General features: G+C 32.1%; 1 protein-coding gene across 1 annotated transcript; it reads left to right on the forward strand.

Moving 5' to 3' along the window:
* Positions 1 to 4,747: 4,747 nt before the first annotated feature.
* On the forward strand, positions 4,748 to 22,882 carry LOC132735449 (multiple epidermal growth factor-like domains protein 6). Its single transcript, XM_060722394.1, has 16 exons — positions 4,748 to 4,913; positions 7,005 to 7,191; positions 8,240 to 8,463; positions 9,311 to 9,532; positions 10,536 to 11,750; positions 12,909 to 13,058; positions 14,648 to 14,791; positions 15,395 to 15,588; positions 16,126 to 16,327; positions 17,440 to 17,553; positions 18,130 to 18,293; positions 18,864 to 18,971; positions 19,618 to 19,697; positions 20,248 to 20,385; positions 21,098 to 21,185; positions 22,399 to 22,882. Exons 1-16 carry the CDS (start codon positions 4,844 to 4,846, stop codon positions 22,438 to 22,440), a joined length of 3,342 nt encoding a protein of 1,113 aa, XP_060578377.1. The 5' UTR covers positions 4,748 to 4,843; the 3' UTR covers positions 22,441 to 22,882.
* Positions 22,883 to 23,297: the final 415 nt, after the last annotated feature.

A 23,297-nucleotide genomic window follows, 5' to 3' on the forward strand; every position in this document is an offset into this window, starting at 1 on the left:
CAATTGTTGTTTATCAGACTACAATCTAAATATAGTCTAATACTTGTAAATGGACCAAGAAGCTTTCCACTGGTTTCTGGAATACTTGTTTTGGGTGGTAATATACAGTGGTACAATTACACATGTACCATGTTAGGAGCCAAAGTCAAACATATCATGTTAAATATTATAATAATATGATGTACGAGGTCTCCAAGAAAAAAGTAAACAATGGTGACTTCATCGAATATCTGAAATTATATCTGTATGCTGTCATTTGTTACATAGAAACTTATTAGTTCTTAATATGTGTAAAACAGAGTCATTGTGTGTACGTTTAAAGTCAACGGTTCAAAAATAAGCGGGAAAAATAAACAATATTGATTATTCGTTCCCTCTCTAATACGGATGTTCGAAGCCGGCTTGTCCATGGTGCCAAAAATAAAGTACAAGTGCTCGCACTTTATCAGTACATCTATATAATCCTCCTTATAAAATAGTTTCAAACACATGCGTATTTGTCTGACCATGTTGCGTTGTAATTATGTATTTGTAAAGATGAAAACTTTCAGTTATTGAGAAAATAAATAAAAGGACAAGAGAACTGCGAAATAAATTCATGAGTGAAGCTGGCTTAGTTTATAATATTTTCTTTTCAGTGCAGTATAATAAGATCATTAGACATGACGAATTTTAACGTTTAGAAACTCTCTATTATATCACGATGATTATTCAAATGTTTATGAACAAAATAATACCACTATAAGACTATCGTTAAATGGCGACCGATTTATTTGAAAATTATTTTAGTACTTGATTTATGATTTAAGAAGTAGAGCTGTGGGTTTATAAAAAGCATTTTTTTAATTGCTCACTAGAGATTTATCCATAGCACATGCTACTATTAATCATTTATAACATTTTAAAGAAAGTGAGAAGAAATTCATTCATTTGTATAATTGCACTGCTTGAAACTATAATTCTAGAGAATTACTAATTTACCTTATAGCTCTAAATATTTGAGGGGTAGTTTTGATCATTTTATTTTATGTTTCCATCTTAAGTAATTACTTCGTTGCAAAAACAGTATTTGTCTGTCATGGAAATAACAAGATGAAACAGTGTGTATAAAAAGCATTACTGAAAACACAAGAATACTCAACAATGTCTTTCATATTTCATACTTGAAACAGGTGTGTTTAATAAAATTAAATTCTTATTTCAAGTTTTTTGATATTCCTATTTGGATTTTCATCGCCTCCTCAAGCATTTTTAAATACAAAAATGTTAAAACAATATAACGCCATACACAAGTCCCCTGAAATGCATTATGTATCTTTTATATTTGGGGCTTAAGGACAGTTTATTTGCAGTTTCTTCTAAATTCAAACTTTGAATGGCTTAAGAAACAATAAGTACAGCAGTAAATGTCCCAAGTTGTCCGTTTTATAACCAATTATGGTGTAAACTAAACTGGCAATATTAATACTTTGTCAACACTAGGGTGTAATTGGGTTGAGTCGGGGCTGCGTTCTGTGAATGTCGCCTTTGCCTTGTTGATCTTTGATCATATTTTTTAAACTAGTATTAGAACGAATGACTTGAGAGTCAAACATTCACATATACTGTAAGATAACTTTATATCTTTCTTATACCCATGATATACGGTACATGGCAATTTTATGTAATAGAAAGAGCACCGAAACACGAGGCTATCTGATTTGTACGAGGGGGCGTAGCCCCCGAGTATAAATCAGATTGCCGAGTGTTTTGGTGTTCTTTCTCTTTTGTATCATAGTCAAACATGACAGCACGTTCCCTGTTGTCATAATATGAAACCCCAGAAAAATTTAATCAATGAATGAGCATTTGAATATGATAGTTCTGCCCCTTTCCCTTTCTCTGCCGTCACAATATGTAAACCCCGGCAAAAATGAACCAATCCACGGGCATTATCTGGAGTGCGGGTAACTGATACCTGCACTCCAGTTACCGCACTGTGCATGTATATGTATACGATTTAACCCTGACACTTTTTCAACAGAAAAGTCCCCAAACTATGATACAATTAGGTTTTAAACCACACTGAACTACAACAAAATTTAGTCTTGACAGAATTAAATTTCCAGAATGCAATTGAGCCGCGTCACGACAAAACCAACATAGCGCGTTTGCGACCAGCATGGATCCAGACCAGCCTGCGCCATGCTGTTCGCTTACAAACTCTATAACAAGTAGAGAAACCGATAACGAACAGCATGGATCCTGATCAGACTGCGCGGATGCGCAGGCTGGCCTGGATCCATGCTAGTCGCAAACCATTATGTAGGTTTTGTCATGACGTGGCTCAATTTTGATCTCTTTTCCTAATGTGCCGATATTTTCCCTCCCTAATACCATATTCCTATCTAGCAGATCTTCAATAATCCTTATTATAATGTTTTATTTGAAGAACTCTACTGGGAAATTTGTGTGATTCTGTATTTTGGTTGATGACTTGAAATTTGATATATTGATTTAAAGAATTAAAGTCGGCAATGTTTCCATGTCAGCATTTTCCATGTGAAAGACGAATGAAGCAGATAATAATGATGTGTTATTGTGTTATATGTCACAACTCTTTGATATGTTTTCTTCTGATAATGCTTTCGGCTACGGAAACAATGAGTATATTAAACCGGGAGTGGGAAACATCTTATACAACCAGTTAACTGGGATTGTTGTACAGTAGAAATTTGTGTGACTAAAAATCCCATTAGTCGTGGACTTGTTAACTTTCAGTGAAAAAAGAACTTACACTTGTTTGAGTTATCCATACGGAGTTTTATGTCATATGAATATACACATGTATATATATATCTAACATTATTTTTTCTCGGAGAAACTTTTTTATATATTCGAATTGTATAATTATTCATGAGATGTTAAAACTTTCAGTGTTATCATCACTTTCTGTTCGTAAAATCTGTAAACATTGATTTACAAAAAATATCACTTGCTACAGGAATAACTCAACTCTGTGCATTACACTTAGACAGATTTAGATCTCTGGGGAAATTTATCTTCCCGCATTTGTTTCTGACATTATTTCCTAGAAGTATCATTTATTGACATAAGACATATTTTAAACAAGGAGGAAAATCGTTGTTATTTTCTTTGATATTAACTTATGCATTGAACATGGCATAAACCATCAAGTGAAACAGTAGGTGGCTGGTATGTATATGTCTTTTATGGGGAAATTATTAAAATACAGTGAAACGTGTTTTCTTCCAAGAGATAATGTGCCATAGACAAACATCATTTTGATGAATAATTTAAAACTTTAAATAGTTTGTAATTTCCATATGTTTGTAACACCAATAATTAGATAATGTAATTGAAATAGCAGCATTCGTGTTAAGAGAAGAATAAAAATAAGCTTTGTTTTATTTGCAATAGCAATATAGCAATGGCTGCTTTACAATGTGCCCAACACTTCAAGAAATGTTAACACGGATTGTTTTCTTTGCACTAGGATATAGGATTTAAAAACAAAACAGATATGTCGATAGTAGAAGCTGCTTTATTATTTATTGTTTCCAATGTTCTTTTCAAAAGTTAGCAATGTATATAGTTCAGAACAAAAATCAAAGCGTTATTACTATTATTAAACTTATTATTTATAAATCTTACAATTTTGAACTCCGTGCACTTTAAATGTATTGCTCACGAATCAAGTGCATGCGCATTTAAGGATTTTGCACATTTCATGTGGATATAGTAGATTGTTAACATGAAATGCTGTAGATTTTTCTAGCTCGGCACATGTTTTGTTTATAAACCAGTTGTATGCGAATTACAGTAGACCTGCAGTAAAAAATACAGTCAAACACTTCGTGATAAAAATAAATACAAACGGTATAACATGGGACTTGTCTGAAAATTGGGTAATCCCTCCGATGCAATGTAAACAACAATATTAATTATACGAAATTGCAGCTCGGTTTTATTGTCTGTTCATGAGAGATAATGCAAAAGTGCAACATCTCTCATGCTCCCTAGCACCGGCTTTTAAATAGAAAGACCCTGCCTGAAGGGGTTATTTTTAAAGTTGCCATACACATTTTGGTGAGCACACCTAGAATAGAAATACAAAAGCAAGCATTGGTTTTCGTAACTACACCGGCCCTTCTTAACAAAGTCTTTCAAATACACCTATTTTTTCAAATACAATGTACACACATGTATTTGTATTTATCATGTCTAAGGTATTGGTGACTTATTGCGCATTTGGGTCGGATGCTTTATAGTATATTTGTTATGTAATGCATATGTTACGTTAATGAGACTACTTATTTATATGCATTTGAAGTATATGTATAAACTGGGACAGAATTAAGTTATCTTATAAATCAGAGTATGTAAATGTGTTGCTGTTCTGCACTGCTGGTTACTAAGACTGTTTCATTTGAAGTTTGGAGGATTACCTAAAATATTACGAAAAGTAGATATATTTTGTTTGTATATGATTCCAGTTTCCTTCTTGAAAACTGTAAAGGATACTGTATGTAGCCTGCTTTTTAAATTTAGCTTTGAGCGTCTTATCTGTAGGCTTCATAAACCTTTAAAATTCCATTTTGAATAGTTCCGACCATTTTTTTTTCTCATTTAGGACACACGCATTCTTTTACTTGGTGATCATACGCCGCTTTTCATAAATGGCACGAGCGTGTCACATTATTGTTCCGGTGGTAGGGGGCGTGACAAACGTCGAGTGCGAATCTCACGAACGTAATTATTACACGCGTCACCGTCAACTTCCGTCAAAATGTCAATTTGGGAATTTTTTAATTTTACGTAAATGAACTCTAATTAAAGCTACATGAGAATGTTAACATCTTTAGTTAGAACAAAATTTCTTTTGAAATGTATTGTAATTCTTTTAGTTATTGGTAAGTTATCCAGAAACAAGAAAAATGTTACGTTTGTAGATATATTTTCGGATATGTAAAAATATTAGATCTATAGTCATAATTTATCAGATTATTATCATTTCATGTCATATCTCATTTCAGGTTTAGCAAAGAATTTTTTTCATAGATTTAACACAATTTAATTTGGATCACTAGACATTAACTCATGTTTTGTATTGTTTTGTAACTCATGTTTACTGTTTTGTGGATTACCCTATAATTTCATGCGTCTTTTGGCGAGTCTGACTCTGAGGTTCAAGACGAAGTGTACCATTGTATAAAGTTAGTAGATTCTATCGCAAACCTGTTAATCCTCAGACAGTGATGGGTTTTGAACTCTGCACCTCTCGATTACAAGGAAGACCGATGGTGACTGCTCATCTGATGTACCAGTTACCTCTGTACTGCCCCAAGGCTCAGTCCTAGAACCCTCTGTGTCCTTTTCTATATCAACTAGCTAACATCTTCTGTCCTTAAATCTCAAGTCATATTATTTTCATATGACACTACTGTCTACCTAACCATCAATATCTCCTCAGACCCCCCCAACAGTCCAACATGATCTAGAAAATATGGTCTCTAGAGGAGACAGATTTGTCATAAAAAGGCACAGACAAATAATTGTTGTTTTGTGCCATATATTTGAGATATGTCCTAAAAACACAATTCTTTAAGCAGTTGGACATGGAGTTTAACCCTTCAAAGTGCCAAGTCATTCATATTGATCATCAAAAACACAGATGAGATGAATGATGATCTAGAGGCCTGCATTATGATGGGTAAATAGGGATTACTCTCCAGTGTCTCAGCCATGCAGGAAGAACTGGGTTGGCGATCCATTCAACATCGCAGACTGGACTGTAGACTCATCATGTTTTATAAGATTTACCATAATCTCCAAGGTTCATCCAGGAATGAATGAGAGTTTAAATTGGTAACTTTTTATTGGAAAAAGATAAAGACACAAATCTTGGCAAGTAACTAAACCCTTTGTGCATAAGCCCATGTGAAAAAAAAAACATCTTGATGTTAAGTCATTTTTTGTGGTGTCATTTCAAACAACATAATGGTTGTGGAAGATGCGTTCGCTCGAACGCAAGATGAAATTTATGCATATAGCAAGAGTGTAGGCGCTGAAAGAAAGTAGGGCTGGGGCGAGTATCCGAGTATTCGGATAATCACAAATCGAAATGAATAAACGAGTACAAATATTTGTAAGTCCTAAGATCGTGGATAGCAATCTTATTTGTTTATATACATTTACTGTTTCTCACTCTAAAAGTCAGGGAAGAAATAAATTTGAGTATGAATTATGCAATGTTTACCTAAATTTCACCGGCAAAATTTACTTCCAATGTTTTGAAATACTTTTGTATAGGTTGCTCATTGTCAAATATACATTAGGATACTCTTGCAAAGAATAAAAAACCAAAACCTAGTTTATATTTGCATAATTTTATATGTTTAATGAATTGTTTAAAGAAAAATAAACATGTTTTTAGAACTAATGTTTAAGTTTTAAGAGTTATTCAAGATATCAAGACGATAACAAAAGATTCATGGTTGGATTTGTGAATCGTAAGTGCTGAAACCCCTAAAAGAAAGCGACTGAAATATTAAATGCACTCCAGGAAGTTGACTCGATATGTGCAGTTGGAATTAGCACTATTTGTAGATGGGTGAAGGATTTCAGTAATTGGCCTGATGTCCTCAGATTTTGTACAGAGGTTGGTCATGTCTAATAAAAAAGTCCCCTTTTGAAATTTGGCCAAGGTCACTTTTGAAATTTGGCCAAGGTCACTTTAGCCTTGAGCACAAAATGCTTACCATACCAATAATTTTTAGAGTACTGTTTACAGTCCTAAAGTTTGGCATGGAATTGGTCATAACTACTAGGTGACCTCTTTTAATTTGGGGTCAGTAAGACAAAGGCCAATCATACTCAATGTCACTTGTCTTGAACTCAAGAACTCATCCAAATAATTAAAATGTATTTAAATAAGTCTTTTACATGTATATATCTGTGTACATAAAAATGTGACTAATGAGTATAGTATTGTGGTATTGTAGGACTGGTACAATGTGAAGGAAGCTGCAGAAATTGTCTATATGGTGAGGAATACTGTGATCCTAACACCAAGGTGTGTACATTTGGATGTAAACCAGGTTGGAGGAATGACAGATGTGATCAGAGATGTATAGTAGATGATTGTAGGGAATGCACTGTACCAGCTTCTACAATAGAAGAATGTACAAGGTAATATTCTGGCATGGTCATGTTCTTGGGGAAAGGTGTTCAATAGATTATTACAAATTTTACATTATCGTGAACTAACCAGTTCTCAAACCTCTAAGCATTCAAGAGGTCTTATAATGTGAATAAAAATATATCTTTATAAAAATTCTCTACATATGTACACTTTAATCTTTATGTAACATTTCTGTAAAATTTGACTGAAATTCAACTATTGAAAAAGCTCTATTTCCATCTTGGAAAAGCACAACCCTCTGTTTTAAAACTAACATGGCCTCTTTAAATAAAGAACCTAATCTCAAACCCCTTCAAGTATCTCTAAAGTTTAGTCAATGAAGTAATTGTTATATGACTATCACATGACAATGAAGTACCCTACACGATGTAGTTACCTGCTTTAAGATATTTTGTCTATAATATTCATTTTCACAAATAGGTAATGGTGTATTTATGGGGCTTACAAAGGTAATAGCGATTTGTATGAAATTACGCTAAGTAATAAAATATGTTATGTAAATATTTGTTCCTATGCACTGTTTTCATTTGACATCAGCAGACATGTCTGTCAGAAACAAAGCTTTAATGCACACAAGTTCAGGACATCATAGTCACTTATAGAAAAAAAATAACAGCAAATGAATGAAAGGTTTGAGAATAGGTTGGGTGTGAGATTAGGTACTTATATGATAAGTATCATTTATGATTAAACATTGATTAAACAGATACATGATAAACTGATACATTTTGAATTTTTCATGCTAATGAAGTAGAATGTCATTCTGTCTATTTTGATATTTCATAGCCACCTGCTTGAAAGCTTTTGGTATTTAAATCTTTGGTGATTTGTTAATATATATAAGTTTCATTAAAGAATTTTTTCTAGTATTTTGTAATTTTAAGTGTTTTGTTTTTAGTGGTAGAACTTTTTATGATAATTATAGTAATATGTTTATTTTGTAGTGTAGCATAGTGTAATATATATTCAACATTGTCTTTGAAAGTATATTTGTTTCAAGATATTCAAAAATAATGTAATTTGTTATTTGTACAGTTGTGATGCTGGTTTTTATGGACCTTTATGTAATCTACATTGTGGAGACAAATGTAATGGAGTGAAGGGTTTTGACACATGTGACCATGGTGGTAATTGTTTGTTTGGTTGTAAGCCACCATATAGTGGAGCCAAATGCCAGGATCAAGATTGTCCGTTTAAGAACTGTAAGAGATGTGATGTAAGTTCTCATGGCAATACATACTGCTGGCAGTGTGACTCAGGTAAGTTATTACAATCACTGATGTTATCTCACATGAGGACAAATTTACACACCAAATTTTAAAGTTAAATACAGTATTATTTAGTATGGTTATTTAATTACTAGCTTATATGTTTTGAATAAAAAGTTGAGCTATTATGGTCACAGCAGTGCCGTCTTTGTCATCCTGCAAAAACTTTAATAAGGCCCATAACTCAAACAATTTTAAAAGTATCAATATAAAACTTTGAAGGCTTGCTTGTCACATGACAAGGCACAGTAGTTTGACAAGGGGCATCATTCTGAAAGCTATATTTTTGGAGTAATGCCCCTTTTTTCACTAAGAATTTTTTTTAACAGACTAACGTTAACACCACATGACATGCTCTTGTTTCGATTATGTCTAGTTTGCCTGTAACAATACATATTTATGACCTAACTCTCACCCAATACTTTTTGTTCTTTTTAGAGAGAATATTTTACATTATTATATTAACACTTGCATAATTAATATATTAATATTTCCTGGATATAACACTTGTTCATTATGTAAGGGAAGGTTCAGTAAGAGGAGTATAAGTTTTGTGAAGTTTTGATATCTAAATGTGAGATGTAAATTTGTCTGATTAGCCTTTAATGGTTCCAATGAAAAGTATTCATACTTCGCAGAATACTAGATGCATACTGTTAAAGAATCAAGAACTCTGGTAAGGTATTTTCATGTGACAACTAAAATACTGTCAAAAACAGGCACTGGACCTAACACAATGCAAAAACTTAATTACAGGGAAATTGATATTAAGATTAATATGGTAATTAAAGTTGATGACTGTATTATTAATATAGATAAATTCATTCACTGATTATAGGCTATCACTGGGATGAAAACAGGGAACAATGTGTGAGATGTAGTGAGTACTGTAAAAATGGTCCTCGAGATTGTGACTCGTACACGGGAACTTGTCCAGAGTGTAAGAATGGCTGGTTTGGTAGCAAGTGTTTGTACCAGTGTAACATAGCAAACTGTACAACATGTGCACACAAAAAAGATCAAGTTATCTGTAAGAGCTGTAATAACGGAATGTACCCAGGTTTGTCATTTTTTGCTGTTATTTAAGGGGTTTATTTGTCGTTAAATACATGTAATAATGAAAGTTGTTTGATTCAACAATTCAATATATCCAATTTGTTTTGTAATGTCTTGGTTAGTAGCTTCACAGCATTAAACCGTAAGATTTAAATTGATTCCGATCAAAGAAAAGTTTATACAAACCTTATTATAATTTTAATGTTATGTAAATGATTTATACTACATGTGAATGTATTTCTTTCTTCATTGTAATAAAAACCTGGATAGATGGAGAATAATTTTTTTTCAGAAAATGATGTTGAGATTCTCTCTATTAATCACATTGACAAAACGTAATAAAAAACACTTTGTAATAAATCTATAAAAGCACCTCGTAATGACTTTATTAAAGCACTTGGTGTAATTGCTTCATTGATGAGATTTAGATTAATGAATAAACATGAGGAGATGTGTTCCTTGCCTCTACTCTTAATAATTTGTAAATTTATACCTTACACAAATATGCTCCTTCTTTATCTATATAAGTGTGATCAGGTCTTAAAAAAGTATAATATTCACAATGATTATGAAGTCAGCATTCCAACAGTGTATTACTGCGAGGAAGGTTTTACAAAACCTGCATTAAACAAGCTGAGTGCCAAAAGTTTTCAGTACAATTTACTTGGAAAATGATTTTATTTCTCGTACTTTTAACATTTTGTTCTAGTAAACTGCGATATAACATAAGAAATAGCACAGACCTCCAGGCATTCTATTGATCTCTTAGTCAGCCCCAATCATTGAATAGACCTGAGAGTTAGGTTTTGGTCAGATAAATGCTTGCAGGTTGACTGATTGATCCCTACAATACTGTGAGGCCCTTAGTGTTGTGTACTATTCCTTAATTAAAATATCAAAGGACATTCCTTTTCTTGATATTTTCAATATTTTTGACTACTTTGTTACACAGGTATCTGGTAATTTGTTTTGATATGTTTTGTTTTACATAAATCTTATGATTTCAGAGGCGGACGGGTTTTCATGTAAACCATGTGATGATCGTCATTGTATAGGTGAATGTAGCAGAAATACTGGGGAATGTTTTAATGGTTGTCAGAAGGGATGGTTTGGTAAGGATTATCTCTGTGACAGATATTGTACAATATCTAACTGTGAAATATGTTCCCTAAGTTATCACAGGAACGTTGTCTGTTCTAAATGTAACAAAGATTATTATGTGGAAAATAAGATGTGTGCTAAATGTCCGGCAACATGTCGTAACAGTTGTGAGGATCATAGTTCTGACTGTGTTGGTGGCTGTTTAGATGGTTACTATGGAGACCAGTGTGAGATGAGGTGTAATCCCCACTGCCTCAATAATACCTGTGTAGCCAGTACCGGGCACTGTGACTGTGAAGAAGGGTGGTATGGTTATCGTTGTGACAGAGATTGTCCTATACACTGCATAGATTGTCCCAATTTTACAGACGGAATATGTGCAAGTTGTGAGCCAGGTAGGTTTGGACCTACATGTGAAAGCCGCTGTAGCAGAAACTGTCGACCTAGAAGCTACGGAGGCTATATATACTGTGATAAAGACACAGGGGCATGTGAACAGGGCTGTATAAATGGAGCATACGGTGATAATTGTAACAGTTCTTGTAATTCTAATTGTGAATCTAATGTCTGTGATAGAGTTACAGGTAATTGTCTGTCTGGATGTACACAGAACTATTTTGGTCCGATGTGTCAATATCCATGTCCAGAAAATTGCCGTCATGTTGTACAGGGATATAAAAGAACATGTGACGCAATTAGAGGAGAATGTCTTGATGGTTGCGGCAAGGGGAAATACGGGGTGTTTTGTAACTTGACATGTAGTGATAGATGTAAAGAAGACATGTGCGAGCAGTCTAGCGGAGATTGTTCTCTCGGTTGTAAGATTGGATATGCTGGGGAAGATTGTGACATCATTTGTGCAAATAATTGTCCCAATGATTGCAGTCCAAACTGTAAAGATGGAGTGTGTGATAAAATCACCAAGTCTTGTATATCTGGTTGTAATACTGGCTGGTATGGGACAACATGTATGAATATTTGTAGTGATAAATGTGTCGGTCGTATATGTGAACAGATTAATGGAAACTGTGTGGGTAAATGTATAGATGGTTTCTATGGAGCAAGTTGTAATCTTCACTGTAGTGAGAACTGTTTTGATGCTGCATGTAACAAAACTACAGGTAAAATATTCAACTTTTTTTCTGTTTTGAATTAAAAACTTTATGTTTTCACTGTATAATTGTCACTTTCTCATGACATGAAAGATATTTGATAGAAAAATGTGTTTAACCTTCATTATATTTCAAAGTCTGGAGATAAAATGAATAACATCAAGGGATATAGGGATCACTTCTCCGTTGTCTGTCTGTCCGTCAGTACGAACCTAGGGGTACTTGTGTGACTTGGAGAACAATGGGTAACAGTAAATTCTCTTTGATCCTATTCATTCCGTTTTTACTTGTGTTTCTTTTTTTAAGCCTTGTGTGACTAAAAATGGCCAAAAAGATCAAAGGAAAAGTCACATAAGTACCATTTTGTGAGTACATCCGTCTGTCTGTCCGAGCAAACATTTTGGGTTTAGGGGCTATGTAACAGTAAAGAGAACAAAAGAGAACAATAGGTTCATTCCGTGATCAAAGGGTTTATGGGCTAGTAGCCCTTAAGAAAACAAAGAAAATAGCCCCTTAACCCAAAATGTTTGGGCGTTTGTCCATCCGTCACAAAACTTGTCCGGACTACTCCTCATAAACTACGGGTGCAATTTCATCCAAACTTTACAGGAATGATCAGTACCAAATCTTGTTGTGCATATTGTCAGCATTTTCCGGTTCAATGATTTTTGTCAGAGTTATGGCCCTTTAATAATTTTTATTTTTAAAGTTTGTCCGGACTACTTCTCTTATACCACTAATGCAATTTCAATGAAACTTTACAGGATTGATCTGTAGCTCAAGTCCTTGCGCATATTGCACAGGTTTTCCGGTTGAATGATTTTTGGCCGAGTTATGGCCCTTTGATAAAAAGGTGTTTTTTTCTGTGTGTTGCCAGATACACAAAAGCTTGTGTGGACTACTCCTCATAAACTACTGGTGCAATTTTATCCAAACTTTACAGGAATGATCCGTACCAAGTCTAGTTGTGCACTGTCCGTCTGTCACAAAACTTGTCCCAACATGAAATTGGCCATCATGAGGTGACACATGTGATCACTGATCGCTCTTGTATAAACAATAATTCTCTCAATATTAGTAAATCAATTTTTAAACTAATTAAGGTTCACAAATAGAATAAATCTAAAATAATATGTGTTTGTATGACTGTAAGACATTATGTTTCAGGATTTTGTATAAAGGGTTGTAAGACACCATATCATGGTAAGAAGTGTGATGAGTCATGTCCGACACTGTGTATGAATGGTACATGTAATCAGATCACTGGTACATGTATCTCCTGTGGCATCGGTAAACATGGTGACATGTGTGATGAGAGTAAGTTATTATATAAGATACTATATACATTATAAATAAGATATCTATACACATCCTAAAAAATTTACTATATCCATCAGAATTTAAACATAATTATTATAGCTTGATTGCGAAAGAAATTCTTGCAACTTATATTAATTACTGTCAAATTTGCTTCCTTGAACTAACCAGTACTGGTGTCATATGAGGAATCATGGTAGTGACAACAGTAGGGCTTAAACCTTTGATTCCTGGGTTGAGACCACTTGGCCACTGCTGCCACCTATAAAGTACTTTATCATCATCAAATAATTACATGTACATGTTTATCCATCATAAATAACCATATCCATCAAAAATTTATTACTATATTCATTGTAAATAAATTACTTTTTATATCATAAAAAAAGATAATACATCCATATTAGATAAATTACTATAACCATTATAAAGTATATTTAGAATTGCTGATTTAATGTTTACTGTGTTTTATGTGTGATGTGTAATATGTTATTAGTCCCCTACCGGTTTAACCGGAGGGGACTTTAGGTTTACCCTCCGTCCGTCTGTCCGTCTGTCTGTCTGTCCGTCTGTCTGTCTGTCAGTCTGTCAGTCCGTCAGTCCGTCCGTCCACAAAACTGGATCCCGCGATAACGCAAAAAGTACTGAAAATATTTTTATGAAACTTGATATATGGATAGATGGCAGTATGGAGATTATGCACGTCTTTTTTTTTTCTTCCTATGTTGAAAATTCTGGTTGCTATGGCAACAAATAGTCTGAAAATATGGCAAATTTAACACATAAACTGGATCCAGTGATAACTCAAAAAGTACTGAAAATATTTTTATGAAACTTGAAATATGTGTAGATGGCAGTCTGGAGATTATGCACATCTTTTTCTTTTCTTCCTATGTTGAAAATTCTGGTTGCTATGGCAACAAATAGCCTGAATTTCAAGATTTCTGATTTAAATTTTTCAGCTTTTTCACTATATGTTCTTTATTTCTTAAGGTGTTTACTTCAAACTTTAAATTTAAGTTTCTGGTCATCAACCACATCATATGTGACAAGGTTTATAACTCTAGCACAAAAAATATCAGTATTACCTCCCTTGAACTTAGATTTTTTAGGGGAAAAAATGTTGTCTTTTTTAAATAACTTCTTTATTTCCTAATGTATCTACTTCAAACTTCATATATATGTTTCTTATTATCAATCAACATTTTTGAGAAGGTTAAATACTCTAGCAAGACTATTTCCAGAATTATGTCCCCCTTGAACTTAGATTTTTTTCGAGAAACTGGTATTTTCACTCCAACTTCTTCATTCCTTATAGGATTTACTTTAAAATCCCACATCGTAATAATATGACAAGGTTGTATAAACATAATTTCCTTACTAAGCATGGAAACTTAACACATTACTGTGATATAGACAAACTTATTTTATTATGTTTTGTGGTTGATATTTTCAAATACAGACTTCATCCTCAAATTCATTATAAATGGCAATACACAGGAGTGTATGACAATTAAAGAACTTTTTGAGGGACCGGTAGGGGACTCCTGTATTGCCCGCAATACTATCAAATGCTTGTTATATTTCAGATTGTGAGCCGGGTAGTTATGGTGAGAATTGTGAGTTAAAGTGTGGTCATTGTAGAGATAATGTACCATGTAATATATATACTGGTGATTGTCTACCTGGCTCTGGCTGTATGGTCGGATATACTGGCGAAAAATGTATGAAAGGTAACATTTGTTTGCCCGATTGTTTTATACTATATTTTTGAAAATTATGTATAATAGAGAGTATTATGCTAATGTCTAACTCTTTTGATATCAATTTTCAAGCCAAGCCTGATAAAATTGCTATCAAAAGACAGTAGTTTGTTATTTTATTTGATGTTACTCAAAAGTATATATTATAGATCTATCATCTACTTTTACATGACAATATGTGCAGAAAGGGGCATTTTTTGTTTGAAGAAATATATTTAAAAACCTGTTTTTTTTTGCCCTTGAAACTTCTCAGTTTTGAGTCATCTCGTAAATGGTGGCTATTTCTGTTGAATTGATTTCATTTATTACAAAAGTAAATTCTTAACTTGAAACATTGATACAAAAGTTTCCCTATAAACTTTAGTGCATTTTTCCATTAAAATGTCATATGACAATTATTGTACCAGGTATATTTTGAGGTTGACTTTTTTCTTTTTTTTTGAAAAAATAAATAGACGTATTATTACAGTAAGGCATTGACTTTGCCATTGCCCTTGCTGTCTGCAAACTTGTACCTTGATCATAATTTTTTAACTTCAGTAGTACCAGTAATGATATTTATATATATTACAGCACTATACAGTAAAGAAGAGACTGTAGGACAGACAGTTAACATGGATCTTGTTATAGGTTGTTGTGTTGCCGCTGTTATATGTATTATCATATTATCTATTGTTGTTGTTGTCTGGTTGAAATCACGTAAATTAAAAACCAAGACAAAATGTGATGAGCCAGTTGTGGTGTACAGAGATGCCAATGTTTCTATTGTAAGTCAAAATTTATATATAGTTACATTGTAGGCCTAATCATATTTCGTGTATGCATGTTTGAAAAATATTGTAGGACTTATAGTCAGATAGTAATTTAAGTTAATATGTAGTATGATGTATTTTGAGAGGCATCCTTGGCCGAGTGGTTATGGTTGCTGACTTCAAACTGCTTGCCTTGAATCCTGACAAAGACTTTGGATTCTTTCATTTGAGGAAACTATCAAGCTAACTTACAGAAAGTTGGTGGTTCTACTCTTGTGCCAATTTGTGCCTGAAATAAAGTAAACTGGAAAGTCGCCATATGACTGTGTTGGTGGGACTTAAAACGTAGATTTCAGTTTTTTGTTTGATTTTTTTACTTGTATTGAGAATATTTCTTTGAAATTGTGAGAGAAAAAAATTATATTGGGAACATGACCCAATATCATTCATCAGAGTGAATAAACAAACCCTGCAATTAATTTAATTCATTATAATTTTGAATTTTTGTTATGAAGTAAAGTTACTAGTTGTAATAAGATGTAAACATTTTAGGAGCGTACAGCGCCATCAGGTGATAGAGGAAGTAATCAGAGTACACATAGTGACATGATGTTGCTAGGCGACACAAGTTCAAGGTTACAGATCAACCTTCAACAAGAAATCAACAAAACTAACATATATACATTATATAAAGGACAGATAAATACTGGAGCTAGAAAACATTATTGTTGTGTAAAACTTGTCAAGTTAAAAGGTTTGTACAGTTTCTATTGAATATTTATATTTGTACATTTGAGAAGATTCTTCAAATGGCTTTAGTTAATTTTCTCTTTCTGTAAAGATCAATGAAAATGAAATGGTTTCTTTAGAAGAACAACCTGAGTTTAATTTGTTCCAGATTGATTAAAATGTTTATCACCTTTAAAGAGATTGTATCAGTATTCTACACAATTCAATCAGCATAAAAACTATTTTTATGTCTTTTATTGGAAGAAATGGTTTGCTAAAATTCTCAGAAGTTTTCACTTTATTAATGCATTCAATCAATTGATATTGAACAAAAACAGAAAGTTTTTGTGACAATTAATTTACGATTGCAATGTTATTACACCTTATAGTGTTGGAGATATTTGTTTAATTATTTATACAGGCGGTGTTATATTCTCCCTATTTTAGTCTTGTTGTTTGTATTTAAACAAGTGGTGTGAACCAGACCAGCTTGTCATTGTTGACTCACTATCCTATACTGCTGTATGTCAGTATTTTAGCAAGACTTTATACTGTAACCTGTCAAATTTTGATATTTGATTTTGAAACCCATTCAACATTCCAATGTCAAAACGTGACATTTGCAGTCCATCAAGTCAGTGTATTGATAACCTTAAAAAAAAATTGAAGGAAGGAATGAATGAACAAAGGAACAAATGAAGATATTAACGAAAAGTGTCAGACTTGTAATCCAGGTTTAAACCATGCCAGGGACAAGCTGTTGGATGTACAAGTTGGATCAAGAAACAGATTTGAGTGTGTTACTAGAACTTAATTGCTTCCTACACATTCAAACTAACAAAAATTGTATAACTTTACACATATGAGCCGCGTCACGACAAAACCAACATAATTGGTTTGCCACCAGCATGGATCCAGACCAGCCTGCGCATCCGCGCAGTCTGATCAGGATCCATGCTGTTTGCTATCAGTTTCTCTACTTCAGACTACTTGTAATAGGGTTGGTAAGCAAACAGCACGGATCCTGATCAGACTGCGCAGATGCGCAGGCTGGTCTGGATCCATGCTGGTCGCAAACCCATTATGTTGGTTTTGTTGTGACGCTGCACATATGATAATGATTGTTATATTGTACAGATATAGAAGAAGATAAAAGCAGTTTAAGCAAGTTGATGAGGGAATCAGAGTTACACACCTTGTGCTGTTCACATGTCAATGTTGTTAACCTGATTACATCATATCAAAACACAGGTAGGCCTGTTATAAAATATTGGCTGATGGTTTCTAATTGATATCAAAACCTAAAGTGTATTTGAGAGTTACATACTGGGTGCTCTTTAATCTCATTTACAATGCTTAAATTCATTCTTATTTATCTGTAGCAACCTTGTGTGCTTTATATGAAAGATTTCTTTACTGTAATTAACATGAACCAATGGACAGATCATCATCAAACATGGTGTGCTTAATCATTAGACAGTTCACTTTAAATCAAAATTTTGTCAACTCATATTAAAGTAGGCACATGTGATACCAACTATGTTAGAATTAATCATTTTATAATGTATTCTCATGAAAATTGTAGAGGCCACAGTATAAATATATCTTGTGTAAACATGTGATTCAGTGCATCCTGGGATTTTATATTTAGAAACATGACATGTATAGATTAAGAAATGTATATGAATGACAATGTGAAATTCTAACTGGAACAAATTCAGTAAAATCATATATCATTGACTCTATTTTCATTTATTTGCTCTTCTTTTAGATATTTCTATTCATGATGCATGTTTTGAAAGTTTTTTACATCTTGAAATATTTCAGATGTTTATTGTGTTGCCTTTGACAACAGTATTGAGACTGGTTTAACGCAATATCTACAGAACTTACAATCTGATGGTGAAAGTTTAGAACCAGACAACATATGTAGACTGCTTCAGTTTACTATAGATATATGTTCAGCACTGTGTCATATACAGACAATGAAGGTATGTTTATGTTTAAACAATTTATTTGGAATCTTTTCATCTACATAATAACATACATAAAATAAATTTTACAGATTGAGTAGAAAACAGTACAATGTATTTTTTTGTTGATAGTAAATGTCTTAAGCTATCCTAAATGGCTTTATTTATACCTCTAACAACACTTATTCTTCAATGTTAAGCACATTATAAACTCTCATAAAAACAGCCTGGATCTGAAAGTATGGTACTATCAAGTTGAATGCATGCTTGTTAGTGTTATTGTGTTGTTATGGTTGAGGACTTAAGAAAATGAAGCCATCACTCCCTTTGCCACTTACAAGTGTGGTTAAAGATCTGGCAACTTTATTGTTGTAAAATAATCAATTTTGAGCATTTTTGCAAACAAACAGACTTGTTAAATTGTAACATTTCAGTGTAAGACATACATACATATAACTATTAACTTGAAATATATTGGGCTGTTTTTATTTATTCAATGGTTGAATGCATCATTTTTGCACTAAAACTACTTAAACAATATTACCAGAATTAAAAGTTTAGCTGACATATGAGTATTTATAATTTCAGATCATTCACAGAATGGTACAGTTAAAACATATTTATGTATCTGATACATTAGTTGCCAAGCTGGGAGATTTTTACTGGGCAAATAATGCCTCCGAGACAGATCTGATGGTATGTTCAAATATTGACAGACATTTTCTCTGTATTTAATGTAAAATAGAGTGTAAGAAAACATTTATCTGATGTTGCTTGTTAAAACATTGTCTAGCCAGGCTTTCTCTGCCATATGTCATACAAATGATTAGTTCAATATACCAGTATTCTGTTAGTTATAAATGAATTTTAGTGCATTAAGGATGCAGAAGGAAAAACAACAACACCTTATGAATCTTAAATGGGGCTTTTGTTTTTTGAAATTTTATATGCAATCTTGGGCTTAATGAAAGTTTCTAAGGTGGTTATGTTTTAGCACACCATTTAAATATACGAAAGCAGTAGTTTTTTTTTTCATAAAATTTTTTTTCAATTCTTCCATTGTAATGATTGCAATGATTTTAAAATGGCCACTGCTGGAAAGTACCAGATGCATCGTACAAAGTAATGCATAGAGAGGTTTTGCTATCATCATAGCTATTGGAATGTTAAATGAAAAATGTTTAATGATTGACAATTAATGATTGACATTTACATGATGAAATAGTATATGATTGACATTTATGAAAAAATGGTATATAATTCACTCTTACATAAAAAAGATTGTACTTTAATAAGTAACATAAATGTATGGAATATTGATGTTCAGTATATAAATTTATAGATTGAGTTACCAGAGGAGAGTTACCCATGGTGGTCACCGGAAGTTTTATTACGTCAACATTTCACCTACCAATCTGATGTGTAAGATTATTTCTATTTATTATACACATCTTATTCATTCATGAATGTTATAATATCATAATTTACATCGATATTATCATGCTAGAATAAATATACCATTTATATAATGTATATATTTTCAAGATATATAGTTATTTATTGAATTTAACATGTTGTGAAAGATAATTATATTCTTAATGAATATAAAGTGTTGAATACATACTATTATCATCATACATAAAAGAATGTTAAGTCATCTCCTGATAATTGATATACATTCAAATTATTTGCCTCTCACCTCTGTGGATTCATAAATGTGAAGAGCTATCCAGCTAAGAATCATATTTTTTGGTATGGCTATACATGTAGATGTGTATGTATTTAATGCTAAAGAAAAATTATGTTTTGTTAAAACTGGAATAAAAATGTGAACAATTCTGAATAATTCTGAATAAGCAGTGAGGTTGTTTTAGTTTATCTTCCCCTGATAAATATCATTGATAGTGATAGATAAAGAATTTCTCCCTGATAAATATCATTGATAGATAAAGATTTTTTGTTTGTTGTATAGTTGGAGTTTTGGTGTGACATTCTGGGAGATTTTCTCTCTTGGTAAACAACCATTCCAAGATGTTGATAAGGAAGAATATAAAACGATGATACTAGATGGAATACGACCTTCTAAACCTCAAATAGTCCATTTAACCAAGTAAGTTACCATTTCTAATATATACATTTTCTAAAAAGCTTAAGATTTAAAGGATTTTGTATTAGTATTTTCATGGAATAAAAAGCTTTGCTTAACTTTGTAACATAATAAACACAGACATTGTGTTTTATAATATTATCAGTTGTTATTAGTTAGTTAGCTCACAGGAATATGTTTATTCATGCAGAAGTGTTCAAAAAAAATTTTCTTGTATGACAGGAAAGTTTTCATAGCATTTATGTGTTAAACTGAATATTTCTGTAAGTGAATGGATTGGATATAAAACACAAATATAGGTATATTGTGATGATGCTCTAGTGGTTATATAAATACACAACATGTATCGTGTAATGATGTTATACAGTGTATGTATTATATATAATTACACAACAGGTATATGTACATGTATATTTATTTACACTACAAGTATCGTGTAATGATGCTATATGTATATTTAATTACACAACAGGTATCGTGTAATGATGCTTTATGTATATTTAATTACACAACAGGTATCGTGTAATGATGTTATATGTATATTTAATTACACAACAGGTATCGTGTAATGATGTTATATGTATATTTAATTACACAACTTGTATTATGTACATGTTTATATAATTACACAACAGGTATTGTGTAATGATGTTATATGTATATTTAATTACACAACAGGTATATATATGTACATGTATGTTTAATTACACAACAGGTATCGTGTAATGAAAAGTTGTTGGAGGTACACACCTGAAGACAGACCTACAGCTGAACAAATTCTCCAACAGCTTATTGATATACAGGTATATTACCATAGTAACCATTAGTATAATAATTAACTCCTTTATTTCTATCTCTTAAAGTGTTTGCCTGTCAACAATATAGTAAGGGAGCTCTACACTTGATTTACTTTACAGTATAAAAGTTGTAAATATAAGAATTGAATACAAGAACAAAATTAATATGTTTAAAAATTACTGTTTTCAAAATGTCAGACATATATTATAAGCATTTTATGATAGTTTTTGATGGACATGCCTGTATATTTCTTGCATCACCCAGAAGTGAAAATATCACAAAGCAAAATCTTATCAAAAGGACTAAGAAATTATATGGTTTTATTTTCACATTCATTCAGCAAACTTTGACATACACAGTCGCACAACATCACAGTTATCATAACAAAAGAAAGCCTGATACATTTTTATCCTATTGTATAAACACCTTCATGACTTAAGATACAGGTAAACTTGTGTATAATTCAAACAAATATGGAGATATTCACAGAAATACTGTCAATGAAAGGGATAAAAATGATATAGTTAAGGACGTTTTCGGGAGTTTTCATATACATATAGGCAAAATTAAAACTATTCAATATAATTTCTTTAAATTTGGCATGTTGTTAGAATATGATAACAGAAACATTTTAAGTGAAAAAAAAATTGGGGTCACCGTTCTCATTTTTTAGTTATCTGCCCTTGAATCAGGCTTTTCTACTTATTTGAGGTCATTTCAAGGGCAGATAACTTATACATACTTAAATGAATTCTTTTTTTCTTCTGGATTATGTTTTTCTTTTTATTGTTGAGTACAATACATAATAAAATGCAATTCCTTACATCGAACTCTGTTAATTTTTTTCAATGAAAATAAAGGTACTTTAAATACTTAAAATATAGGCCATTTTTTAAGAAAAAATGCACAAGTTAAAAGAAGAAGTGGGAATAAAAACTACCCACTCTAAATTTATTCTTGAAATTTTGCATATCAACTAAAACGAAGGTAAACTACATGAAAATAAGAAAAAAAATTGTATTGTTTCCCTTCATTGTAAAATATCTGCCCTTGAATTTAACAAAAAATCCAATTCAAGGGCAGGTAACTCAAAAACGAAAAATCCCGAAAACGTCTTTAAGCTAAACATGTAATTGAATTGCATGGGTGAATGGATATAATATGCTGATATATAAACTTATTTGTAAAAATATGCAATATGTTATATATATTTTACAGAGCCGGTTTTCAGATGTAGAGAGAGTGGTAGTTCATGTGTAGATATTGTGACTGTCATGACAGTGTAGATGTGGTGCTGATGAAGATATAGATCTTATATACAGGTTGAGATACTCTAGTTGGGGAGGATATATCATTGTTATACCTAGAACATCGAGGAATTCCAACTTGCCGTATAATCTTAATGCATAATCAGATGTTTGTCATGTTTTGTTATCTCAATTTGTCATGATTTATTCTGTAAAGATTACTCATTACATTATCACATATTTATACATAATGTAAGCAGGAAGACATACAAATAGAAAAACTTATAACATATCATTGACAATGAATGCAAAAAAGCTCTGAGAGCTTATTATTCAATTCCAGATTTAGTTTTTATATGTTGCATTTTAAGCATACAATTAATAATTAATTATGCCATTTAATTGCTCAGATTAACTTGATTCCATATTTATTTTAAGTGTTAAAATGTTTTTTCATAATACATCAAGCAGAAAGTATATGTTTGTTAATATTTGTAACAAGTGACTATAAGTCATCAAGTAAACTATTTATATAACAGTATTTTGCACATTCATTATAGGTTATTTTGTAATATCACAACATCATTGTTGTTATTTGTTTCCAAATTATATTAATATGACTTGAAAAATATTTTTTTTAGAGTCAGTTGATAGAAATGAAAATTGTGTTAATTTCAACATTACTTTGTTCAGCTTTTCTTTTGGCTGATTTTGGGAAGCACTTAAATTGTGGATTTGGCAGTAAAAAATCTGGACAACTATTAACTAGCAGTAAAATAACTAGACAAGTATTAACCAGCAGGCTGGACTTGCTGTGGTATTTGTACTGACCTGTGATATTAACAATAGCCCTATGAAGTTAAACAGTAT

The sequence above is a fragment of the Ruditapes philippinarum genome, unplaced genomic scaffold (genome assembly GCF_026571515.1).
Source record: "Ruditapes philippinarum isolate M1 unplaced genomic scaffold, ASM2657151v2 ctg808_1_1_1_1, whole genome shotgun sequence".
Lineage (NCBI taxonomy): Eukaryota > Metazoa > Mollusca > Bivalvia > Venerida > Veneridae > Ruditapes > Ruditapes philippinarum.

Bases quoted from the DNA above. Each gene is read 5' to 3' on its own strand.
- LOC132735449 (XM_060722394.1), top strand. From the start codon at position 4,844: ATGAGAATGTTAACATCTTTAGTTAGAACAAAATTTCTTTTGAAATGT. The intron at 8,464-9,310 runs GTAAGTTATTAC...CACTGATTATAG, and splicing joins CTGCTGGCAGTGTGACTCAG to GCTATCACTGGGATGAAAAC. The intron at 18,972-19,617 runs GTATGTTCAAAT...ATAAATTTATAG, and splicing joins CCTCCGAGACAGATCTGATG to ATTGAGTTACCAGAGGAGAG.